The 26,449-nt window shown below is 38.8% G+C and overlaps 1 protein-coding gene and 2 non-coding genes across 5 annotated transcripts in view; all 3 read right to left on the reverse strand.

Moving 5' to 3' along the window:
* Positions 1-548: 548 nt before the first annotated feature.
* Positions 549-26,449, reverse strand: part of WDR43 (WD repeat domain 43) — a 47,545-nt gene continuing 21,644 nt past the window's right edge. The window contains exons 6-19 of one of the 3 annotated variants that reach the window (XR_014842353.1): positions 22,727-22,829; positions 22,138-22,202; positions 20,003-20,174; positions 18,397-18,483; positions 17,131-17,262; positions 15,359-15,490; positions 14,921-15,019; positions 9,654-9,740; positions 8,999-9,030; positions 7,664-7,727; positions 5,247-5,360; positions 4,565-4,634; positions 2,261-2,310; positions 549-2,161 (exon numbers count right to left, since the gene is read on the reverse strand). Coding sequence is in view for 1 of the 3 variants with exons in the window: in XM_021087672.2 (XP_020943331.1) it covers positions 1,970-2,161; positions 2,261-2,310; positions 4,565-4,634; positions 5,247-5,360; positions 7,664-7,727; positions 8,999-9,030; positions 9,654-9,740; positions 15,359-15,490; positions 17,131-17,262; positions 18,397-18,483; positions 20,003-20,174; positions 22,138-22,202; positions 22,727-22,829 (1,300 nt within the window). In the remaining 2 variants the exon portion in view is untranslated. Of the gene's footprint in view, positions 2,162-2,260; positions 2,311-4,564; positions 4,635-5,246; positions 5,361-7,663; positions 7,728-8,998; positions 9,031-9,653; positions 9,741-12,117; positions 12,758-12,963; positions 15,020-15,358; positions 15,491-17,130; positions 17,263-18,396; positions 18,484-20,002; positions 20,175-22,137; positions 22,203-22,726; positions 22,830-26,449 lie in introns of those variants that run through there. The other 2 variants (XM_021087672.2, XR_014842354.1) reach the window with 2 other exon arrangements.
* On the reverse strand, positions 16,751-16,826 carry LOC146404902 (small nucleolar RNA SNORD53/SNORD92). The gene has a single exon (XR_014842642.1). It is a non-coding gene; the product is annotated as a small nucleolar RNA SNORD53/SNORD92 (small nucleolar RNA).
* Positions 17,607-17,684, reverse strand: LOC146404903 (small nucleolar RNA SNORD53/SNORD92). Its single transcript, XR_014842641.1, has one exon. It is a non-coding gene; the product is annotated as a small nucleolar RNA SNORD53/SNORD92 (small nucleolar RNA).

Here is a 26,449-nt window from a genome sequence, read left to right on the forward strand (position 1 = left end):
ATATCTGAAACCAGAAAATAGTCTTTGTAACAAGCCTCTTTTTAACTCAGGATTTGTCCAAAACAAACCAACAAAACTTATTAGTAAGCAATGACCATACTTCTCTGGGAAGAGTCAGGTACAGGGGAAAACTCAGACTGGGAGTTCCCTGGTGGCTCAGTGGGTTAAGGATCCAACATTGCCACTGCTGTGGCTCGGGTTCAACCCCTGGCCTGGGAACTTCTGCATGCTTCAGGGGGGGAGAAAACAAAAACCAAAACCCGAAAACCTGACTCAGCCCACAGAACTGTGCACCTGTGTGACTCACTGCAGCCCTGGGCTGCGGAAGCGGGCCCAGCCAGGAGGGACTGCATGGAGAAACCACCACTAACATCGAACAAAGTTCCCTGGCTCCTTCACTTTGTTACAAACTCTAGATTAGCCAACAAGCCTTGGAAGCATTCACCTATTAATGCTAGTGGAGTAAGATCACGTTTTGAAAATCTTCACACCACAAGCCCCAGTGTGGGGCTGTGTTCCCCTACATATACCACAAGACAAGCACTGGGTAAAGATGAATATTTATTCACTTTACAAAGAGAATGGTATTAAATTGCCATAAACAGCTCCATTTATAGACAAATATAACTGTACATTACACCAGTAGCTGACTCTAACTTTCCCAAGATGCTTATATGGCTCCAACTCCATTAGTTGAGCATATAAATCTGTCTGCCACTGATGTTAAAAGTCCCTCAGAGATAATGGTTTTATGTTTTACATATTCACAGGTGGGAAAAATAAACCCATCTCCCCAGCCCTTTCTTAGAGTTGAGCTTCCATCTGCATGTTCCCTAGAAAGCACTAAATACTGGCTCATTCTTTAAAAAAAAAAAAAAAAAAAAAATTACCGATAATTTGAAAAGGCTTTTGTAGCACACCAAAATACTTATTTATACATACATAAAAAATCTTGAGTTGGATTTATTTTAAAGGTAAACATACCTTAACACTGCCAAGAGTGGATAATGAAAAGGAAGGAACACATTAAATTACTGAATTATAAAAATATTTTCTTTGGAAAAAAATCCCAACAAGGTTAATATCTAAAACCAAAGAGGAAAAAAATAAACAATTGTCCTTTGATCCATTAGTCATTTAAATAAAAATGAAAACCTCTTCAAAAGCAGCTATAACTGAATCTTTTAAAAAGTTGCAGGTAATGAGCACTTCTAAATCTATACACTGTTGATTCTTTACAAGCAACTTGCAGTCAAGAAAAATCCTTAATATGGCTAGTTTTTTAGTTTTTCAATTACCATAATTTTTGCGTTTTAAAAAAATATTTCACATGACATTTTAAAAAACAAGTGGTTGTTCTGGGGAAGCACTGCAAATATTCAATCTGACTCAAATCAGATTACCACAGTTAACAGAGAAACCAGGGATACTGGTGATTTTATTTTTCTTAAAAATCACAATAATTTTTTACTCCAGTTTTTAGATGTCCCTTCATATTTTATGAAAATGTACCAAATTAAAATTTTTTCACTAGGTGCTGCTTCATATCAGGATGTGATGAAAGATACCAACCTGAGATAAGAGCTGACTCCTTCACAAAAGTCCAGTTCTTGAACCCCTACGTAGGAAATGTCTTTCTTTTCACTTAGGTCAATTCTTGGCATAACCAATCACACTAGGATATTATATTATAAAAATATACCTGATATGGGACACTCATGTCAGTACATTGCAGAAAATGTGTCTATTTACTGTGTAAAGTTTATTAACATTTGAATGAAACTCTCTTATTTACACAGTTAAGTCTGGGGTGCTCAGGACAGCAAGGTGGCAAGAGAGCCACCATTAGGAATTTGGAAATGTGCAGAGGTCCTTGGCATCCGTCACGGAGACAACTCCCCAGGAGAACTCGGCAGCAGTGGGTAAAATGAGACAGTTTACACAGTCTGATTGGCTTGTTCTTCCATCTTCATTCTTCTTCACTTTCATTTTCAGGATCTAAATCAGAATCTCCATTTAATTCCTTTTCGCTTGCGACGTCTCTGTCCTCACTATTTTCTTCATCTTTTTCTTCAGCATCCTCATCTTCCTCTTCATTCTCTTCATCAACATCCTCATCTTTTTCACTTCCTTTCTCTTCCTCATCTTCGTCCCAATTATCCTAGTAGAAATATTAAGCAAGGAAAGCCCACGTGAAGGCCGCATTCCTACAGAGTACAAGCACTGGGCAGACTTACATACCAGGAAACAAATTACTCACATCAGAATCCTTTTCGGCAATTTCATCATCTGACTCCTCTTCAGAAGATTCTGTAAGAAGGGAGGAAACCTAGCTTTAATTGTGTGATCAAACCAGAGGGCACAGCCCTGAAAGCTAAACAGAATCAGATTCCTGAATTTACTTTCAGAAATATTATGTTCAGCTATCAATCAAGAAGGAACATTACATTAATATTCTTACCTGCATAAAAGCACATACTTAGACTACTCCATCATGATTTCATTGAGCAGGACAAAGCACCAAAATCCCAAATCAAAATCCCATCTGAAAATCCAAGCTGAGAGTGCAGAGAAAAGGATCCCCTGGGCACTGCTGATGGGCATGTAAAACTGGTTCGGCCACTATGGAAAACAGCACGAAGCCTCCTCAAGAAATTAAAAACAGAATTGCCAAGGGAGTTCCCTGGTAGTTTAGCAGTTCAGAATTCAGTGATGTCACTGCTGTGGCTTGGGTTTGATCACTGGCCCAGGAACTTCCACATGCTGTAGGCATGGCCAAAAAACTTTTTTAAATAAAAAATTTTACGTGGCTGTGGCATAGGCTGGCAGCTGTAGTTCCGATTCGACCCCTAGCATGCGAACCTCCATATGCCGTGGGTATGGCCCTAAAAAGACAAAAAGACCAAAAAAAATTTTTAATTAAAAAAAAAGAACTACCATATGACTCACAAATTCCACTTCTGAACATATATCAAAGAAAACAAAATCAGGATCTCAGATCTATCTGCACCCCCACCTTCACTGCAGGATTATCTACCACAGTCAAGATACGGAAAAAGCCTCTAAGAGTCCACTTATGGATGAGTGGATAAAGAAAGCGTGTGACAGACACACGCAGAACAGATTATTATTCAGCCATGAAAAAAGAAGAAATCCTGCCCTTGCAACATGGGTGGACCCTGAGGGTCTTGTGCCAAGTGAAATAAGTCAGACAGAAAAAGCTCAATATTACATGATCTCACGTATAGTGGAATCTATAAAAACTGAACTCAAAGACATAAAGAACAGATTGGTAGTTGCCAGAAGCGGCAGATGGGGTGGAGCAAATGAGTGAAAATGCCAAAGACACAAACTTCTAATTACAAGAGAAAAGTCCTAGGTATGTAACTTATGTCATGGGAGCCACAGTTGGCAGTACTGGGTTGTGTATGTGAGCTGCTAATGGAGTAAACCTTAAAAGTTCTCAGCACACAGGAACCAAAAACGTCTAACTATGCACATTGATGGATGTGAACAAACATTATGATCATCATTTCACAACACATGCATAGAGAATCTTAGGGTGTACCCCTAAAACGAATACAATATTACGTCAATTACATCTCAATAAAACGGGGAGGGAATCACAAAAAGCATAATTAATTCAAGTATGCTTTTATTTCTTCAGTTACGTCTTACAGTTTTCTCTATAAAGGTTCTGCTTCATTTTTTCAGAGGTATTTCTAGGAATTTCTAGGTTTGGGTTGCTGCTCTTTTTCCCTAATACATTTTCTGACTGGGACATTACGGGCATACATTAGGGGGACATAATAATGCTACTGATTCCTTTTTGCTAGATCTTGGTGTCCAGTAAATGTGCTTATTTGCATATCTTGATGGTGTGACTGTTGATTCTGCTGTATTTTCTACGTGGAGAAAAACAATCACGAGGTCCAATGTTCTAGAACTGTTTCTTTCTTTCATAAACTACAAAGCAGGCTATCCAAAAGCAATTAAAGGTATATAATTGTCTTGTTCCTGACTATATGGGAATGCTTCTAAACTTTATGCTTGATACAGATTTATTAAGGAAATTCCCTTAAATTCCTAGGCTGTTTAGATTATCAAATAATGAGATGCATAAAAAAGAATTCATTCCTTCAAAGATTTATAAAACCTCTCTGTCTAGCACCTTGCGGAGAAAGGTTTTGATTAAATCAATTTAAAGCTATTAATTTCTTCAAGAGTTCTATTTCTTTTTCTGTCAATTTTGGCCACTGCTGTTTCCCAAGAAATTACCTATTTCATCCAGGTTTTTTAAAACACTGGCATAGTTTGTACATAGTGCTTTAATTAAATCTCTCCCATACCTAATGTCCTTTTCTGTTACCATATATTTGTCCCTTCTCTTTTCTTATTTGATGCTATTTCTGCCAGTTTTGCCACAGGCTTTACTAGGTTTTACTAGGGAAGGTGTGCCAAAGCATGACCGTACTCATATGGAGGTTTTTACAAAGTCAGAGAACTGAGTCAACGTGGCAAACGAAATGTTTAGCCTACACTCAGCCCCCCGCCAAGGCATTACCTTCTTCATACACCAACTTTGCCTTCTGCGGGGGACAAGCTGTTCCCTTTGTTTTCTCTGACGCTGTAACCTGAAAGAGAACCAGGAGCTGTTATGACACAGAGCATTAGGTTTATCTCAGGTATCGCCACCTTCCCCAACAGTAAACTCGCCCCTCAGCTACTATAATGGATGACCTTAATACAACGCAGATCAAATAAAGCACAACATTCCTCAATACAAGAAAGAAGAACTCCATAAAAGTTGAAACAACTTCTAAGGTCATCCAAAATCTTTCTGGGACAAAAAAGTGTACAAGTAGCCTGTGGCTTGCTGTTCACAGCATGACAACCATCCAACTGAAATAAAATGGCAAGCACCTCCAAGAAAAAATTGATAGAGGCACAACTAAGTTTACATACTGTCAAATACATTGCATTTCCAAGTTAAAGACTGGATCCAGATTTACCAATTTTTTACTGAATAGGGAGCTCTCAGCGTTCAGGTAAACAGTCTTTATTCCTCTCTCCACTCCTATCACATTCAAAAGTTTAAGCACAGGAGCTCCCTGGTAGCCTAGTGGTTGGGGATTCAGCATTGTCACTGCTATGGTTCTGGTTCATCCCTGGCCCAGGAACTTCTGCATGCTACAAGTGTAGCCAAAAAAAAAAAAAATTAGGACAAAATAATTTGATTTACTCACTTGTGTGACTAGAAGAATAAGCTTTCCATGAAGGTGGGAGAGTTTCTGGAAAGTTTTTACTCTGCTTTCCATTAACTGGTATAGCGTCCCCAGCTGGGGTACCAGGTCAGGCAACTAAGAAACAAAGAAAAAAAGATATTCTGAAACTGTTATGACAGAACACAGACAACAAATATCTAAGTCATGCTCAGGAATGCCTGAGTGTTCACTGACTTGCAGTTCCAATGGCAGTGGCTGCTTGTCACCTAGCCTAGCAATACCTCAAATTTTCAGAGGCATTTGATGTCCTAATAGCAGAAAATAATACTTTTAAAAAAATGATACAAGGTCAGAAGTATAAAGTGCAAGGCAGGACAAACTGCAGATGGGATTTCTTTGTGCTGATTCTATTATTACAGAGAAGGTCAATATAAAAGAGACGCTAAATAAAAAGTGCCCCAATCATGTACCTCCGGGCTTAAAAGGGGCTTCACTCTGAAACTTCCTCCCTGATGAAATCACATTATCCACCTCAACCTTTAGGCTCCAGAAGCTAGAGGAAGCTTTTCACAGCTTCCAGAGACCCGCAGGACAGAGTGACAGAACACAAAGCTGACCACATAGTATTTCAAACATACGTTCTGTGAACGAATCCCGAGCCGTTCCTCAGACACTGAAGCAGTAATTTCTTTTAATTTGTCCCTCGAGAGCTGCAAGTAAGGGACCCCCAACTCCTTGCCTTTTACTCAGGCTTCACTTGCCTCCTCTCTCTGACACCAGCATAAGGAAGAATGTTTCAAATGTGAAACTTGCAACAGTAAAAATGAGTGTCTTGTACATTACTAAAGCCCCCATGGCTAGCAGAGTCCTTGACTTAGAGGAGGTACTTAAAGACATCGGATAAGGAAGAAAGACATGAAGGAAAGGTGGAAGAAAAGCTGTTTTCTGAGGAGGGAGAAATGTCTTAGGCTGTGGAGCCCACCTGTTAAGGTACATCCATGGTCCGTTTTGCTCTGACCTAGAATGTTATGCAACTACAGCTCCAGTAGTGAGACCTTAGGGGTTGATTCCAGAAGGGATTTCCCTACACATCCTCCTAGGGCTCTTTTTACTTTTAAGCAATTCAGTGAGGTGACAAAATGAGTGCTGTCCTATTATTACCATCCAGGGTCACCTGATGCTTGTGGTGATCTTTCTGTGTCCATCACCAAGCCACTCAGACACTGTCCCCAATTCATCTCCCATCATTGCTGTAAGCTGCGAAACCTAACATGCATTCTCACTGCTGCTTGTCTGCCCCCATCCAACATCCTGACAGAGATCTCCACAAAGAACTGCCCAACTCAAAACGGGTAGCCAATAGTTCTCCCTATTTCAAACTACTGGCAGAAAAGGAGCCTAAGACAGAGAACAAGGGACAGTGATCAGGTAAGAACTGGGTGAAACTGTGTTAATTAAGAAAAGATGAGTTATAAAGAGTAACTAAAAATTTTCTTCAGTTATACACTAGTCTTTTCAAAAAAACCTACTATAAGGTGCTGGCTAATCAAATAAAAGAAAAATATATCATTTTTAAAAAATTTCTAGTTTAAACTATTAACTGAATTGATGTAACAATAACCTATCTCATATTGTGACCGTAAGAATCTGCTTTCTTCTGGTGTTCATTTAAGAGTTCATGCTCCCTCCCTTCCATCTGCATTAGATAATCTAGAGCTGACAGTTGCCCCGGCAAAACATCGGGTTTTAAATATTTCATTTTCATCACAAGCTACCCTACAGCCTCCTGAGACAAGGTAAGACAGACCACAGATATAAACTTTAAAACGCTACCAAACTTTTAGAAGGGGATGAGAGAACTACCTACAATGTAAAGATAATTTTGGAAAACAGGCTATGTATAAAGAAAAACCGTCTGAAGGCTACCAAGTAACTTTTCTACTTTCTGTATTTTCTATGCTTCTCTATAGAGTATCTATTACTTTAAAAATCTGGGCCAAAAAAAGAGCAGTTTATGAAAGGCAACAATGATGACAATATGACATTGCACCTGGGAAAAAATGAAATCTTTAAAAAAAAAAAGCAGCTGAGGAGTTCCCACTGTGGCTCAGCAGTAATGAACCCAACTAGTACCCATGAGGATGCAGGTTTGATCCCTTGCCTCGCTCAGTGGATTAGGGAATCCAGCATTGCTGTGAGCTGTGGTGTAGGGTGGACACGCAGTTCAGATCTGGCATTGCTGTGGCTGTGGTGTAGACTGGCAGTTGCAGCTCCACTTAGACCCCTAGCCTGGGAAGTTCCATATGCCATGAGTGCAGCCCTGAAAAGACCAAAAAAAAAGGTAGCTGATAGTTAAAGGGTAGATGGAGAGAAAATGATTTTGTTAAACCATCAGTTTATAATCCTCATCAAAGCCAAACTATTGAACAACTACTTACTGTGGATAAGTAGGATGCATGAACCGTTAACACGCATTTTAGCCACTGAACCATTAAAACAGCACTGAAAAAAATGAGTAAACATTTACAAATTCAAAATCAAATATAATTACAAAATTAGAAAAATCCATATAGGCAAAGTGAAAATCTAGAAAATGACTCTAATAAATAAACCACTGTGACTATGAGAGTCCTTTCTTTCATGGGGTCTATCTGAGGTCTGTATAATATACTAATCTCTTGGGGAAGAAAGAGGGGAATAGGGAAGACTAGAAAACAGAACAAAAATTCTTTCCTCTAAAACAATTCAATTCTAGATAGAAAACCCATGCTTTCAGAGTTCCAGCCATGGCAGAGCCAGAAACAAATCCGATGGGGAACCATGAGATTGTGGGTTTGATCCCTGGCCTTGCTCAGTGGGTTAAGGGTCCAGCGTTGCCATGAGCTGTGGTGTAGGATGCAGATGAGGCTCGAATCTGGCCTTGCTGTGGCTTGGTGTAGGCGGCAGCTACAGCTCTGATTAGACCCCTAGCCTGGGAACCTTCATATGCTGCGGGTGTGGCCCCAAAAAGACCAAAAAAAGGAACCCATGCTTTACTTCATAATTAGCTAGTATCAAGGCAATAAACTGGACTCAGCTGACTCTGCATTTTATGCTCATGATGTGTGAGCCCATCATCTACTCATCATCAGGTACAAAAGGCAAAAGATTTCCACACCAACATTAAAAGATAAATATAGACCAAAAATGCATGAGCTGGGCCTAATTAATGAATTCTTCAGCTTTTCTTTGTGAGCTCCAAAGGCTAATGGAGCCTATCAGGAAATTTAAAAAAACTTAGGAAAGAAAAACTCAATTATAGGCACCAGATAATAGTGTAGTACAAGCCTAGATCTTTGAAATATCAAAAGCTTTATCTAAATATTTAATCATCAAATTAACCAAAAAACCCCACAAAATTTAGTCATATAAAATACTTCCCACAGTGTCTTAGCAACCACCAGAGGTTGAGCAAGTTCTACAAATGGCCAATTTTATACATCCTGATTAGGACTAAATTATTAAATAAGATGAATCTATTAAATGACCTGATAATAAAGTTGAAAAACCTATAGTTTTCTTAAAAAAAAGGGGGGGGGGAAACTCTAACAAAATCTTAGAAATAAGAATCATTCAGTTTAAAATAAGTACAGAAAACAATATTTGACACTTAGAAGAGAATGTATGGTTATCTACTTGGTAATTTCATGCTGTCAGACATCAATGTTTTAAAACTATCACATCTAAAATATTCAGAAAAATCAATGTAATTTTAAGTCGCCTGAACATCTTACCTATTAGGATGTCCTTGTAATCTCTTTGTAAGCTGAGGAGGAGAAAAACAGCATTAGCAACAGTACTTCAGAGGCAGCCAATCTCTAGCAATTCCCACGATACACACATTATTGAGAACAAAGGAAAACAATGACTATATTAGGAAATCATTATTCTTAAATTTTCTAACTGCTAAATGTTCAGCCAATTTAACATTCATCTAGGAATACATTCCCACAGTAAAAGTAATTACTTGATAAAAATCTCGGCTAGGATTTCTATGAATGAATGCCCAAAACAGACACAAAGGCAGAAGATAAATTAGCGGTTGTCAGAAATCGGGGGTGAGGAACACTGGGGAGTGATAAACCCGTAAAAGATTTCTTTTTGGTGTGGCAGTTGCACAATCTGTAACATACTCTAAAACACACTGAACTGTACACTTTAAAGGGTTGAATTTCATGGTATTTAAACTCTCTCAATTTTTAAAATACACAAAAAAACATCTAGGGTAGGCAAATTTTGTCTCAGTAGAACTAGCAATCATCTGTCATCCACTCTAAGTACCCTGCTTGCTTACTCACTACGAATCCACGTCTCTAAAAGCTGGATTTTCTGATTCATAGCATTAGGGTCTAAAAATGAAAAGCATGAATGAAAAGCATACTCAGGTACCTCTTGCAACAACGGAATAACAGCATGCAGGGGCATCCTTAATACCGTTCTCCTTATCAAGTTTAAATTCCGGGTCTGAAGTACTTTCTGCGAGAAAATAAAAGAAATATAAATAAGCATACTCATAAAATAGACACTGCAGGGAAAACTGTTAGTAAAAATCATCTTAAAAACAAAGCACTAAAAGTACCAACTGAAGGACAGCAAACCAAGGCTGGGATTAAACGGCAAGTGTTCTAGCATGTCTTACGGATACCAGAGAAGTCTTCAAGTATCAGGACGTTTACTCCACTAAAAAGTTTCTGCTCTATAAACTCTAAATGCTTATGAAGTAATTTTTGATATATAACAGAAACGAACACCTTTAGACATTTAAATACAGATATACACCACTTTAGAGAAGTTCTCAAACTTCTGCTTTATAAAACGATGAGTCACAGCCACATAAGAGTGAACAAAACACACTAAAATCACACTAAGAAGGCAACAAACCTTTTGAAATTAAGTGTCATGTTTTTGATAAAACTTTAACTCAATCAAAAGGTCATATAGTGAATGCTTGAGTCAAAAACTCTTTAAGGGTGAAACCCAGTCTCCACAGCAGGAGACATGAGACAAAGTGTAGCTTAGTCCAAATCCTGACTATATAATTTGTTGTTCAAACTAGGACACTTTTTGAGGACGAAAGGCCTTTCAATTTCTCCAAACCCCACCCAGATACTTCATGGGAGAGTGGGAAATAAGAGTTCTTCCAGGTTTCAAAACCCTTTCTCTTTAATATTTTTAAATATTTGTGTTTCAAAGGGCTTACTACTAGAGGAACTTCCCAAATGGGTGTTGAATGCTATTGTGGTGGCTGCTGTTGTCATAAAGGTCATGTTCAGGATATAAACAGCAGAGGTACTGAACCAGCAAAATGAAGAAAGCTCATTTTCAGCTTCCTTTAATGGTCCTATAATATTCCCTTTTAGAATTTCCCATGGGTTTTATTTGCTTGTAAAAATATTTTTATACCAAGTCCTCTTAAATCTATCAAGTACTACTTAAAAACTATCACTGACATAATCACAGTTTATTATGCAAACAAAATAAAACTTTAAAACATAATTACTGGGAAACTTGGAAATGGAATGTTCTAATTTAACAGTCCCAATTAACGTAGTATTTTCATTTTCAAATAATCAGAATACAAGATTCAAAGCAAAATATATTGATCATAACAATAATTCAGAAGGTATCTGATACTAAACATCCTTCAAATTACCTCGATTATAAATCAGTTATCACAAAGTTCCAATGATGTACAAGTTACAGGGAACAGTCCGTCTTAACTAAACTACAAATACTTTTTGATATACAACATGCTTTTGATTAAGGCCCTTGGTTTTCACAGATATTCACCAAACCACCAGGCTTCACTGTCTTAAATGGCCAAGTGGAATAGCAGCACTTCAGGTCAAGGAATACAATCTTGAACTTGCAATTGCACCATTATTTATACACCAAAAGTTTAGTTAGGCAATATAATGTATGACCAAAGGTTTGAAAAATGTGTGGTTTATGAAATCCTCTGATGTGTGTGCTGTTGCTCTCTGTGACAAATAAATAGTGATTATATGATCTGTTGTCCAAACTAGGACACTTTCTGAGAATGAAAGGCATCTCAAATAATAATACTAAGAGGTGTAAACCAGGACTGTCACAGGCCAGGACTGTATGGCCTAGCTATTTAAAAGTTATTCCAAACTGCAGGGCAGAAAAATTTTTAACAAGTTCTCAGATAATTCTTATGCCCACTAAAGGCAGAGGCTCTATGACAACAATTTTCAAATTAAAAATAAGCAAATAAAAATGTTTATCCAAATCAGGCAAAACCATACTGAACAGAGGAGTTAGTACTATCAACTTCTGCCAAGAATTTATTTAAAGAAACAACCTTATAAGCCACAGCTATAAGCAGTGAGAAGATGATACTATAGATGGGGGTTTTTCTTTTACAACTTTACCATATAAAACCTGAAGCGTAATAAACAGCGCATGAAAGTATACTATTTGATCATTTTTACGTGCACTTACTGGCCACTGGACTTCTTTTGTAAAATACCTGTTCACACCTTTACCAACTGTTTTTTGAGTTGAGTCTCACTACTGAGTTAAGGGTTCTTTACATTTCTGGATATAAATCCCTTGTCTGATGTGAGTTGCGAATACTTTTTCCCAGTCTGTGGCCTGCCTTTTCATTCTCTTAACGGTGTTATTTCAGAAGTTTGTATTTTTTATTAAATCCAAATGACCAATTTTTCCTTACATGTTTTGTGCTTTTTGTGCTGAATTTAAGCCCTTCTCTACTCAAATACACCTAGATTTTCTTTCTTCTAGAATTTTTATGGTTTAGTTTTACACTTTTGTCTGTGTTCTATTTTTGTGAACACTTCTCTGTTAAAATGTTAGGAAAGAGTTGAGATTTTCTTTTTTTATATGGATATTTAATTGCTTCAAATGCAAATGTTGAAAGGACTTTCCATTTCCAATTGAGTCAACTTACCTTTACTGAACACCAGTTGGGTATCATCTCTTTCTGGACTTCCTACTTTGATTTCTTATCTGAATGTAGTTTTTCATTAATATCAAACTATCTTGATTACTATAGCTTTATCTTGAAATGAGGTTAAGTCCTTCAATTTGGCTCTTGATTTTATAATTACTTTATTTCATGTCCTTCATTTCTAAAAGGTAGCTACTAGAATTTAATTGGGAATGTACCAGATATACAGATTAATTTGGAGGGAATCTTAACAATGTTGAACCTTACAATCCATGAAACATGGTTTATATCTTCATTTACTTGGATCTTGGTTAATTTCTCTCAATTTTTGTAATTTTAAATGTAGCGGTAGGGGAGTTCCCATCACGGCACAGCAGAAACGAATCTGACTAGGAACCATGAGGTTGGGGGTTCAATCCCTGGCCTTGCTCAGTGGGTTAACGATTCAGCGTTGCCGTGAGCCATGGTGTAGGTCACAGACGTGGCTCAGATCTGGCATTGCTGTGGCTGTGGTGTAGGCCAGCAACTATAGCTCTAATTAGACCCCTAGCCTGGGAACCTCCATATGCCGCAGGCATGGCCCTAAAAAGACAAAAAAAAAACAAAAAAAAACCAAAAAAACAAACAGCGGTAGGAACATCTTTTGCAGACTTATCCTAGGTGTTTTTTGGTACTACTGTAAATGTAACTTTTTAAAAATATATGTAATTTTTTTTTTTTTGTCTTTTTGCTATTTCTTTGGACCACTCCCGCGGCATATGGAACTCCTAAAAATATGTAATTTAAATGTCTTTAAAAATATTTTAAAATATCTCCAATGGGTGCCATGAATTACATAAATGACTAAGCATCTTTTTGCATAGTCAAAAAAGACTATTTTTCTTTAGGTCAAACTTCCACCGTCCTAAAGCCACAAACTTCAATGTCAATTGTTCTAGGGTTGGGATTCTTAATCTCACTTCTATCCCCATGCTTTATCCCTGACGCCTTCTTCTTTCATCACCTTTTTTTTTTAAAAAAAAACAGCCATACCTGTGGCATATGGAAGTTGTGAGGCCAGGGACTGGATTCCAAGCCACAGCTGCCGACCTACATCACAGCTGCAACAACACAGATCTTTAACCCACTGTGCCGGGCTGGGAACTGAACCCACACCACCGCAGTGACCCAGCCGCTACAGTCAGACTCTTAACCCACTGTACCACAGCAGATTTCCTTTCATTCCTATTTTGAAGGCCCTCATACTATATTCCACATATCCTCAAAATGTGCCTTTCGAAAGGGGGAAGATAGCTGGATTTTTTTTTTAACTTGCCTTTCCTTTTAGAATGTGTAAATGCATAACTTCCCAGGTAATACAGTATGGGAATATTCTCACACTTTAGTTTTCCTTTTTAAAGGTTTACTTCTATTTAAACAATACAATGTATTACCGCAAAGTCCTTAATAATGAAAAGGTCTTACATGTACAATCCTTTCCAATTTAAGAAGTGCCTTCACAAAGACAATCTCTTTTACCCTCCCAACAGCTCTATGGCACCTGAAAAAGTACACACTATCATGTGTGAAGTGCCAGAAGATTCTAACCTGAATCTCTTGAAGCTTCTATACCCAACTACCATTACACAGGAAATATGGTGGTCAAAAAACATGTTGAATGACAGCATTTGTTGGGTGAAATGACCCAATAAAATGGGTTTTTACAGGAGGCAAAATTCAGAATGTGAAATCTCTTTTGGGCAAATAACCTAGCTTCTCCAAACTGCAAAAGGAAAAAGAAGGCAACGTGGACTTTTTTAAAAAACAATAATCAAATAAAAAGTTGATGAGACAACCAGTGAAAGGTAAATACTAATTGGTATTTGATGATTTTAAGCAATTACTGTTCACTTTTTTAGGTGTGAAATACTGTGGTTATGTTTTTTAAAGGAATTGTTATTGTCAGAGCTAAACAGGAATATATTTCTGAATGAAACAAATAGTATGTCTGAAATATGCTATAACCTGGGAAAGGATGTGAGCAAACTGGCTACTTTTGATTAATTTTTGAAACTTGGGGTGATGTGTTCATGGTGGCCCTTTACACTATTTTTAAATATTCTTAAATGTTTCTTTAAAAAAAAGATAACTGATTCACTTGTACTACTACTGAGGAAGGTTTCAAAGCACAGCAATGATGGCAGAGAAGTTATATTTATAAAACCCCGTTAAGTGTTTTCTACAGCTTACTTCTCATCAAATCCTCACCTAGGTTCCCAGGCCATGCTAAACCAAAATCGACCTCTCCAAATACATACACTCACAAACTATTTTAAGGGTAATTTTAAGTTTTTAAACATGCCTAATTTCCCCCTTGTTTTGCAAAATCACCTTAAACACAAATGTAAGATATTCCCATTTAGGCTGAGATATAAATCAGAGAGACACTATTCACAGGATGCATATTAAAGTCACATCTACACTAAGTGGCACCATTATCACTAAACTGCTTTAATCCGATCAGGCAGTGTTTAAAGTCCAATTTTTTACACTCAGATTTTCCCTACAGACCACTTTCAAATTCTGGAATTCAAGAGGACCAATTTAAGTAACATCATACAAGCAGTCACCAACTTAACAAACACAGAAATCATAAGTGCCTCCCTGTATGCAAAGTTTCTAGTACTTTTACTTCTAAATACTTCACAATAACCCCCAACCCTCTTGAATTTTTCCCCCAAACCTCCTATCCATTGCCAAGGTTCCACCTCACCGCCCCCTCTCACGGCCAGGGGGAAATAAGTTTCTGGAATCCAGAGTAAAAACTCAGGAACGCATTTTCCTACAGAAAAAAATATAAATTGTGATCTAGAATGCTGAGTATTATAATTCAGCTACACAATGTTTATAAAGGCTTTTGTGAACTAAAGCCTAAGAACCTAGTAATAATTCACAACAATATTTCTATGAGAAAATGCATTCCAGGTTCAAAATAATTCAATACAATCCCTTTATAGGTTGGTGACTGTCTGTATAGTGCCACCAAAGTGATATACATTTGACTACACTCATAAAACATTAAATTCCAGTCAGCTACATAACAGGTCTATTCACTCTGTGACTGTGCTGTCAATCACTTAACTATCTTATTAATGCATTTAAAAGCTTCTATAATACTTACATTTAACATTTCGAAATCATTACTTTCTAAGCCCTGTGTGAGGAGAACTGGAAAACTATTTGTCTGTGGAAGGCTGTCCTTTCCTTTTTTTGGGTCTATGTCCAGTGCTCCCAGGCGCTCTTCAATGCTAACCTACAGGAGAGAAATGGCTGTTAATGCTGCACCACACAAGACCCAAAGCAGTGGGGTCCAATTACTTTGCGCTTATGTCTCAGGAGACAAAGAGCACGGACGGATTCACACCTCAACCCTGAAAAACACAAAATATGCTCTTTCTCATTTCAACAGAAAGCCAATGCTGGAGGCAAGTGTAATGTCTGTAATCCAAGTTTCCAGATGCTGGTGAAAGAAGCAACAGAAAACTACAATTTATAAAACTCTAATCCATTAAAAGCTTCTCTATATTATGAAGATTCAAAATCTGGCATCTGATTACTAGAGCACAAGGAAAGACCTATTATCACAAAAGCCTCCCCTTCTAAAATTATCCCTTGGGAGTTCCCATCGTGGCTCAGTGGTTAGCGAATCCGACTAGGAACCATGAGGTTGAGGGTTCGATTCCTGGCATTGCCCAGTGAGTTAAGGATCTGGCGCTGCTATGAGCTGTGGTGTAGGCTGGTAGCTACAGCTCCAATTAGACTCCTAGCCTAGGAACCTCCATATGCCTTGGGTGCAGCCCTGGAAAAGACAAAAAAATAAATAAATTTAATTAATTTAATTAAATTAATTATCCCTTGACAACCTCAGATCTTTTGATAACAAATATTATCAAAAGAGCAAAAGACAATTATGCTTCCCCCCCAGTTTATAGGGTGTCTTCCTTTTTTTCTCTTTACTTGCTATATAAAAATAAAAACTTACTTACACAGCGGATCCCTTATAAAAGCAAATCTAACAACTATGTTCTGACAGCCTGTTGGTTGCTAAATCAAAATACAAATGTTCTATTTTACCAAAGCAAACACATATGTTCTATTACTACCAAAGCAAGCCTCCTCTGTGGGTTATCTCGTGTTTTCTAAAAAACAAGAACAAGATAGGAGGGAATTAAAGGGCTGGATCTAGGCCAAGCTAAAGAAAGTTGGCACATTATTTTAAAATACAGATACCGTGTTATTAAGGAATAATTTTTAAGAACTACAATGTTCTTAAAACTCCAACCAATAAAACGAGATATTTAAAATCAGTAAAGAAACAGAATATTCTCCACTAATAAAATAGCTGAAATTCTAGATTATATTATCAGACAAGAGTGACAAGTAGACGGAAAAGAGAGCTTTTTAAAGATGAGTACCGTTTTAAAGAGTTGAGAAAAAAATGAAAATGATAAGCACTTTAAAAGGTTAAAATGACAATCACTTCTTAAGACTAACTAGCACTAAACAGCCAGGACTGCTCAGACAGCCAAGAGAAGAGGCATCATTGGAACTCAGCAACATGCGAAACCCAATGAAAATCATCACAGCCAAGCCCTGGCTTAATCTACAATGATGTTATCTAATTGTAGCTAACAATTAACAAGTGGCCAGAAGAGCACCCTCTTTAGTTGATAAGAGTTCTGTCGTCTTCTCCATTAACATCGGCCAAGGAAGGCTTACAAAGGTCACGCTCTGGAATTTCAGAACATACACTGCTGGGGATGAGCGAGGGTAACAGCAGCAAGCTCAGTAAGTTTCTGAAGTTTCGACTTTGGCTCCATCCAATATTATCTGTTAGAAGCTCCCAAGCAATCTTAAATGTCAAACTCAAAAATGGTCAGAATGACTTATTACCTCACTTTTCCCCGACTTTCTCTTGTTCTCTACATCCTCCCTCTGTGGAGGAGCAGGCTTGATAGCTGCATGATGACCAGGTATCCCAGGCACCAGAACTTTTGCTTCAGAATTCATCACTGGTGTTCTCACCTGTTGAACAGGAATAGCAGGGTGTGGCAAAGGAAATTATGTCTTAGTCCTTGTAAGATTTATCCCTGATGAGAAAACTAACAGCTTTCAAAAGGTTTTTCTATCGAAAAACTTAGTATAACTAACTTATGATGATATGAATTAAAGATAAACTAATTGAATGCTGGTATTTAAGCTTTTAAAATATAAGCTGAACATTCATGGTTTTAACACTTTCAATACATAAGAGTAAGCACCAGGAAAAACAAAATCTACAGATTACACAATGACACAGTGACTTAAAAATCTTAAAGAAGGAAGTTGTACATTTTATGACTACCTCCAGTAATCGATCTTTGCCAGAAATGCTCAGACAGCCAAGAGAAAGGCGTCATCTCTGAAACTCAGCCAGAAGCGAAACCATATGGATGTCATCATAGCATGTCTTGGCCTTCCTTTTCTCATTAGACTGCCAAACATACGATGTCTACATGGTGATGCCACATTATATTCAAAATAAAGCATGACAATAAGGCTCGTAAAGATGGTATTTAATGCCAGCCCCATCATGGATTTTGGTTTTATTCCGCCCTGAAATACAACATTCCTCTCAACAAAGTTGTGCTCCTTTTAAGTACAGGATTTGACAAAATAATTTACTGATAAATTTGATACTGATATTTAGTCAGTGATCATGCACTGGGAGAAGGTGGGGGAGGAAGAATTACATAAATCCAAGGTCTTCAACTTCTAGTCACCTATTCACTCATTCAGCAAATCAAGAGCATAGAAGTGAATAAAGTTTTACAGTCTTGATATCTAAAACCTAATCCTGCAAAATGCAAGGTCATAAAAAAGACATTAAAACATAACTGTTAGATAACAATTCAATCCACTCAAATGTCTCTTTTCGGAGTTCAAGCTGTGGCACATTGGGATGGGCATGGGCTGCATCTCTGGAACACTGGGATGCAGGTTCGATCCCAGACCCCGCACAGTGGGTTACGGTTCCAGCATTGCTGCAGCTGTGGCATAGGGTGCAACTATAGCTCAGATCTGATCCCTGACCCAGAAACTTCACATGCTGCAAGGCAGTCAAAATAAAAAAACCACAAACTTCTTTTTTTCTTAACTTCTAACATGAAATGCACTCACCTTTGTTATGGCTGTTTCTACTTTTGGGGCCCAGCAGTTTGAAATATCTCTTACTAAACACATATGAGGTTCTTTGGAATTTAAAGCCTGGGAATAAAATTTTAAACAGGGACAGAAGGAGAAAAAAAAAAAAAAAAGAGAGTGTCAAACTAAGAAATTGGAAGAAAGAATAAAATAAAGAACAAATGCTTACTTGTGCATTTTTATAAAAATTCAAAAAGGTATAAAAGGTTTCCCCAGAAAACAACTTGTCAGACTGGCCAACATTCAGATTGATGGCATCTGAGGAAAATGGGTAAACTCTGAAGATACTGAGCATAATGTTTACTCTTTTCAGTTATGACTGCTTGAATTTTTCACATACAGTTTTAAAAGACCAACATTTAAAATGTAACAGAATTTAAAGAAACATTATCGGCTGTCACCCTTGTGAAGAATAACCTGTGCTAAGAAAAGCTTAGTCCTACTGCTATATATAGCCCTCCCACAAGCTAGTCAAAGAGGGCACTGCCGATGAACAAAATGCTCCCGGGTCAATCTCTTGTGTCCGTTTGATAATGGTGAAATGCGGGACAACGAGATGCAGCATAGTACACACGTGCCCGTAATGCTTTGAAGTTACTCTAAGCCTACATAATCGACCAATAGCTGGAAGGAGACAAAGCAAAGAGGAAACCAAGGCTGCATCTGGAGAGCAGAGTTAGGGACCCACATATGCTAAGAAGACTCACGTTACAGCTTAACACTTTTCTCCTTTATTACACCATACCCATGTATTCAATTTTTTGAAAATAAGTATTTTCAAACAGACTCCACAAGCGCTTTCTTGGGCATGCAATATTCCTCAGAGTTCTCACCTATTGGATATGCTCGTAACTCACCAAAAGTCTCCAAAGAAACCTCTATAACCAAAAAAATCTCAATCGTTATCCTGCCCATTATATTTTCACTTAGAATACTCAATGGGTACTACTACTAAGGGATCTTTTACTAAGATTTATCTTTTGGGTAACTGGACAAACTCGCCCATACCCACAGCTACTGAGCACCTGAAATGTAGCTAGCCCAAACTAAGATGTGCTTGTAAGTGAAAAATATACACCAGATTTCAAAGACCTAATAAAATATTTCAAGCAGTGTTTTATATTAACTAAGCATTAAAATACTTTGGATATACTGGGTTAAGTAAAAGTATATAGTTGACCCATGAACAATAAACGGTTAGGGTCACCAACCCTCTGCACAGTTGAAAATCCACTTATAATGTACAGCTGGTCCTCCATAGCTGCGGTTCCTACATATCCATGGTTCGGCATCCGCAGAGTCAACCTCAGATGGTGTACCATCGTAGTATCTACTACTGGAAAAAAGCCATCTATAGGTGAACCCACACAGTTCAAACCTATGTTGTTCAAGAACCAACTCAATACAGATTTCTCACAAGTTAAAATAAACCACAAACTGAAAGAAAGGTCCTTCAGTTATAGGGAAGCATGACATCTTTTTAAGTATTCCAATAAGCAGACCAATATATCATTTTAAAATTGTTCTCTTCCAGAGACATGCTGATACTGTATTACTTCACTCCAGAGTAGCATCTACGTACCACTCGCTCAATGATGGGCTGAAACCAATTGCCATATACAAGCAACAATGACATTTTGTCTGAGCAAAAACCAGCTGCTATGATAGGGATGGGTTTTGGTGTTGATTTCTTGCCTTTCCCAGGTGTTGCTATCTGAATTGTGCAGTTTGAAGTCAAAGGCTTTTTGCAGTACCTAGAAATGGGGAGGGGGGAAAAAACAGATTAGAAAATACGAAAGCACACTCACACTAATTCTTTGAAGTTGGCATCAACTCATGAAACGTGACCCCCCTCTGGCCTCCATACTAGCATCAGGAGTGATCAGGGTCCCCAGAGGACTAGAGCTCCGGTAAAGATTTCATCCACCCCCACCCTGCCAACATTCAAGATCTCACCACCCAGACCAGCCTTGAGGCCCCCATAAGAGGCCCCAAGTTCCCAAGTGCTCCCCCACCACCCTGACCTTCAGCCCCAAATGGCTCTGTCCACACCCTACTCTAATCAGCCCCGTCTCTAATTGCTTCCAACCTCCAAAGCCTCACCAAGACCTCTCTCTGCAATAGTTCCAGGAGCAAAATGGTCAGCAAAATATAAACAAGAGCAGAGCCTTAACTTCTTCTACATGGGCTTTCTTCTCCTTCTTGCTCCAGGCCGCTCATCTCAACAGCCCTCCCCACAGCCCTGTGCCAGGGCCCCAGGCCGTGACTTAGTGTACTCCGTGTCCTTCACTAACACCCCAAGACAGACAGTCTCTCCCTCCACCACCTAGAAAATCTCTGAAATTGTTGTCACCAGCTACCAGCTACAGTCCCCTTCTGCTGCCATCCAGTGGCCTCTGGATCACTCCCCATTTCTTAAAGATGTGAGGGGCTCACTGTCACTCCATCCATCACGGCTGCTTAGGAATTCCTTTCTCAGTCCTTTCGATATGCAGCATGCAGGCTGATGATCCCGATCCCCTGCCCCCTCCATTCCTCAGCCCACCTGCGACGACCTTGTCCTTCCCTGTGTCTCAGCCACACACTCCTCACAGCACAAACATCTTATCGCCAGTAAGTACACGCCCTCCATAACCCCAAGAGTTAAGCACGGCACTGTCTCTCCAAATCTCTCCTAGCTTCCTGACTCCACAACCATCTCTACCCCCGATTTTTGGCCCCGACTTGGGCCCTTTACCCTTCTCTTATCTATTCTCTTCACATAAGACAGAATGATTTAAAACTTAATGTCTTAAAACTCAAGTCAAACCCCATCAATCCTTAGTTTAAAATCGTTCAGTGGTTTACTACTGCCCAAGGAGAAATGCCAAATCTTCACCACGGCCCGCTACTTCTGAGCCCTCAATTACACAGGTTTGAGGTACTCACACGATTGTAACTAAAGACCTCAAGTGTTACACTCCGAAATGTTAAGTTACCTCTAGGGAGTAGAACTCAATGGAGGGAGACTAGGTTTTACAATCAATTGCATGTGTCCTGCATGTTTTAAAATAGGTATATACTGCTTTTACAATTACTTTATTGTTTAAACAATTCCTATACTGGAATTGTAAAGGGAAGGATACCAACTGACAATAAAAAGTTGAAACTATTTTAAAATTTAACATAATTATGTACATGACCAAGTCTCAGACCATGTTACAGCATATGGCAAGAGCTGGCAGATTTTCTAGGGGCCAGATAGTAAATATTTTCATGGGGGGGCATATATGCAGATTTGGCCTGCAGATCAAATTTATCCACTCCTGGTGTATGACTACTATATATCACATCAGCAACACTCCCTGTTGTCCACCAAAACACCAGCATTGCCAGGCTTCACTGATCCACAAATGTGTGGCAAGGGAAAGTAGTATCAAAGCTTTCCTAGTGAACCAATTTCTTTTAAAATTTACGATAGAACTACCAAAATTTACTAAGTATGCATCATTAAAAAGCCACTCTCCTAATGACAAATATCAAGAAATGGTCCACGACTCCCAAATACTTGAGTTCTCACTAGGAACGTATGTAGTCACACAGATAAAGAATTCGGAAGGCTTTCAGAACAATCCAACTGAAGAGTAACATACAGCAAAGAACACTGACTGAGGTGAGAGTATAAAGAAGTTACAGGAAAGGCAAATAAACTTCTGACTTAAGAAACTTCTTACTTACCCATTTAATATGTGTTCAAAAAGATGAACTTGACCGTCTCTGCAAACAACAGCTAACTTCACAGGCTAAAAGAAAAATGTAACATCACTGTAACAGGTACTACCTTCAGTCCACTCTAACAATTACTTAGGAAAATCCAACTTCCCTCTCCACTCTTTAAACAACCAGAGGAAAATCAGATCAGCAAGGATATACAACTTTTGAATTAAAAAATAACTACTCCATCAAAGTAACAAGTCAAGATTGTTAGTCTCAAGCTTTTATAAATAAAAGTTTAGGCCAGTAAGACAGCAGTCATGGAGAAGGCAGCCTGGAAGTTAGAGGAGCGAAGTCACTCCTACCAAGCACCTTGGCTGCCAAGAGGGAACCGGCAGGCCCTCCAGGCCCTCATGCCATGATTGCTGAACAGGCCACTGTGCCTTGTCCCTTCCCCTCATAAGCACTCACCGCACTGTCCAATGGGTATTTCAAACAGTTTAAGATTTTTGTTAATTTCATTTTCTCTCTTTCTCAAATCATCAAAACCCTGATTTTGGAAATAGTATCTGTGAAGTCCCAAAACAAATACTCAAAAAACTGAACCACTTACCTCTTCTTTGTTTTCTGACAGAGTCAAATCAATGTAGACAGGTTCATCTGTAACTGTAAAAGACATCACTGCATTCTTTTCTTTGTTTTCTGACCGGACCTGCCTAGATAACAAAACCAATTAGATATTAAAACAAAAAAAAAAAAAAAAAAAGAGAGAAAGAGAAAAGGATAAAGGTAAAGGGAGTCGGACACCTAAAGTCTAAAGTCAGAGCAATAGGTTCCCAATAGCTTTTTTTAACCTTTTGAAATCTAAACAAAGTGAGTAAAGATCTAAATAAGGGAAGCATTTGTGTCACTACCACAAACGCATTTATAGGAGATTTATAGGAGATTTTAAACAATAAGCAATGTTTTACTGTTAACTCATTTTGTGGGTTTTTTTTTTTTTGGTCTTCTTAGGGCCACAGGTGCAGCATTATGAAAGTTCCCAGGTTAGGGATCGAATCAGAGCTGCAGCTGCCAGCCTACACCACAGTCACAGCAACACCAGATCCAAGCTATGTCTGTGACCTACACCACAGCTCGTGGCAACACTGGATCCTTAACCCACTGAGTAAGGCCAGGGATCGAATCCAGAAACTCATGGTTACCAGTCAGGTTCATTACCACTGAGCCATAATAGAAACTCCTATTTGTCTATCTTGATGGCAAAGCCAACTGTCTTGATCACTGTACCCTTGCAAATCTTAAAGTCAGTATTCCAATTTTTCCTTCTTTTTCAAAGTAGTTTTGGCTATTCTACGTGCTCTGCATCTCCACTTGAACATTAAAATGAGATTGCTGGGATTCTGACTGGGTTCACATTAAATCTACACATTAATGAGGATAATTAACATACTAGCAATACTGAGAAAATAGATTCTATAAATAGGTAAGTTAAATGATGCTCATTACTTGCCGATTCCTTATTTGAGAATTTGCCTACTAGCTAAAATTTATTTGTAAACCCGGAAATCAATAATTTGTGGTGATTTCATGGTCTTTAACAGGTATACATAGAACAGTGAAGAATATGAGCTGCCAACACTCTTGAGTGAAGGGATTACATTCCCACAGCTGGTGGGACTGTAAGAGCATAACCACTCTGGAAAAAATTTGGCAGTTTCTTAAAAAGTTAAATATATACCTATCATATGACCCAGCCATTATACTCCTAAGTATTTATCCAAGAGAAATTAATCATAGCCTGTACCAAGACTTACACACAAACGTCCATAGTAACTCTATCTGTAATGTCCCACATATGTCACCAAGATTGCAGACTGGGGTGCAGAAGGGGTTAAAAAGGGTATGAGGAAACTCGTGAGCAATGTGCATGGTCCCTGTCCTGATTATGGCAGTAACTCCACATACGCATACATAAGTCAACACTCATCAAATTATATGCCTTGTAGTTCCTATGGGGTTCAGCAGTTTAAGAACCCAACAAGGATGCAGGTTCAATTCCTGGCCTTGCTCAGTGGGTCAAGGATCTGGCAATGCCGCAAGCTACAGTGTAGGTCGCAGATGCAACTCAGATCCTGTGTTGCTGTGGTGTAGGCCAGCAGCTGCAGCTCCAAATGGACCCCTAGCCTGGGAACTTCCATATGCCACAGGGGCAGCCCTAGAAAGAAAGAAAAAAAGTTATAGGCCTTAAATATGTATATTTTATTATCTGTCAATTATATTTCAATGAAGCTGTTTAAAAAGTCTGGACACAAATTTTAAAAATAAAGACTGAGTAAGAGCAGTTCCTACCCTGGCTCAGTGGTTAATAAATCTGACTAGGAACCATGAGGTTGCAGGTTTGATCCCTGGCCTTGCTCAGTGTGTTAAGGATCCAGTGTTGCAGTGAGCTGTGGTATAGGTGGAAGACACAGCTCGGATCCTGAGTTGCCTGTGGCTCTGGTGTAGGCCGGTGGCTACAGCTCCAATTCGACCCCTAGCCTGGGAACCTCCATATGCTGCGGGAGCGGCCCAAGAAATTGCAAAAAAGACCAAAAAAAAAAAAAAAAAAAAAAAAAATTTTGGCCATGTGCACAGCATGCCATCAGAGAATTCACACAATAACTTCTTAATAAAACAAAATTCATTCTAAAATGAAGTTATCCATACTATGTGTATGTTCAAAATCACTGCTATCAGACCACTATATTTAGTAGAAACTGCCATTTAGCCCATCAACAGGAGAATAGTACTGCCTCCTTACAGTAATATAAAAGCTTTTTTGTTTGTTTTTTAATTTTTTTTTTTTCCTTCTTAGGGCTGCACTTGCAGCATATGGAGGTTCCCAGACCAGGGGTCCAATCGGAGATAGAGCTGCTGGCCTACACCACAGCAACGCCAGATCCAAGTGGAATCTGTGACCTAAACCACAGCTTGAGGCAACGCCGGATCTTTAACCCAATGAGCAAGGCCGGGGATCGAACCCACATCCTCATGGATCCTAGCTGGGTTTGTTTAACCACTGAGCCACAAAGGGAGCTCTATAAAAGTTTTTAAAATTTTATTTTAATCTTCACTCAGCAGTAAGAAGCCACTGTTAGAAGAAAATGTTATTTTCTTTAAGAAATGTTTCTTTCAAAGGTAATTACCAGGGAAACTGAGGTTTGCTTCACCTACCAAAACAGTTTTCATGAATGGCCTTTTGGAACAGTCTTTCAACATGCATTTTTTTTTTTTTTTTTTTGGTCTTTTTAGGGCCGAACCCAAGGCATATGGAAGTTCCTAGGCTAGGGGTCTAAGTGGAGCTACAGCTGCTGGCCTACACCATAGCAACACTGGATCCTTAACATGCTCAGTAGGGTCAGGGATCAAACTTGCGTCCTCATGGATCCTAGTCAGATTCGTTCTGTCTGAACCACGACAGGAACTCCCTCAATATGCATTTTAATTTGTTTTTATACTCTACTCCTCAGTTACTAGGATGCTCCAGGCATACACATACTATTTTCAGGATCTTAAGACAATAGAAATCAACTTTTCTGTTACACAAGAAATGTTGTAGCTGAAGACCCCAGTCTCATGACCCAGAGGTAAGTAAGGCATTTAGGACTAAAGCACTTCAGTGATGCCAGGAGATTTTGGTGGCAGTTTTTATCGTTTTTTGGCATTACTATTTTTTTTTCTTTAACAGCCCCACCACAGCAAACCAGATTGGAGCCACATCTGCAACCTACCCCGCAGCGGCAACAACTCAAGATCCTTAACCCACCAGGAGAGGCCAGGGATGGAACATGCATCCTCATAGAAACATCAGGCCTTTAACCCACTGAGTCACAATGGGAACTCCACTAATTTTTGTAAGTGATAAACTCTCTAGATCTAAAATTATTCCAATAGGCACGCCTCGAAAATGAGACACAGAAAAGAAAACAATGCAACTGGACTATCAGAGGCCTAACTGGGAACTAAGGTGATGGTTTGAAGGTGAACAAAGGTCCACCGTAGGCCTCATGAATCTTTCCCTACATAACTAGCTGTAGAAATACATATTTGAGGAGTTCAGGTCGTGGCGCAGTGGTTAACAAATCTGACTAGGAACCATGAGGTTGCGGGTTCGATCCTTGGCCTTGCTCAGTGGGTTAAGGATCCAGCGTTGCCATGAGCTATGGTGTAGGTTGCAGATGCGGCTCGGATCCCGCGTTGCTGTGGCTGTGGTTTAGGCCGGCATCTACAGCTCTGATTAGACCCTTAGCCTGGGAACCTCCATGTGCTGCAGGATCAGCCCTAGAAAAGGCCA

The sequence above is a fragment of the Sus scrofa genome, chromosome 3 (genome assembly GCF_054392235.1).
Source record: "Sus scrofa isolate SSC_HxYL_T2T_F1_AM1 chromosome 3, Sscrofa_HxYL_maternal_Yorkshire_Landrace_v2.0, whole genome shotgun sequence".
NCBI lineage: Eukaryota > Metazoa > Chordata > Mammalia > Artiodactyla > Suidae > Sus > Sus scrofa.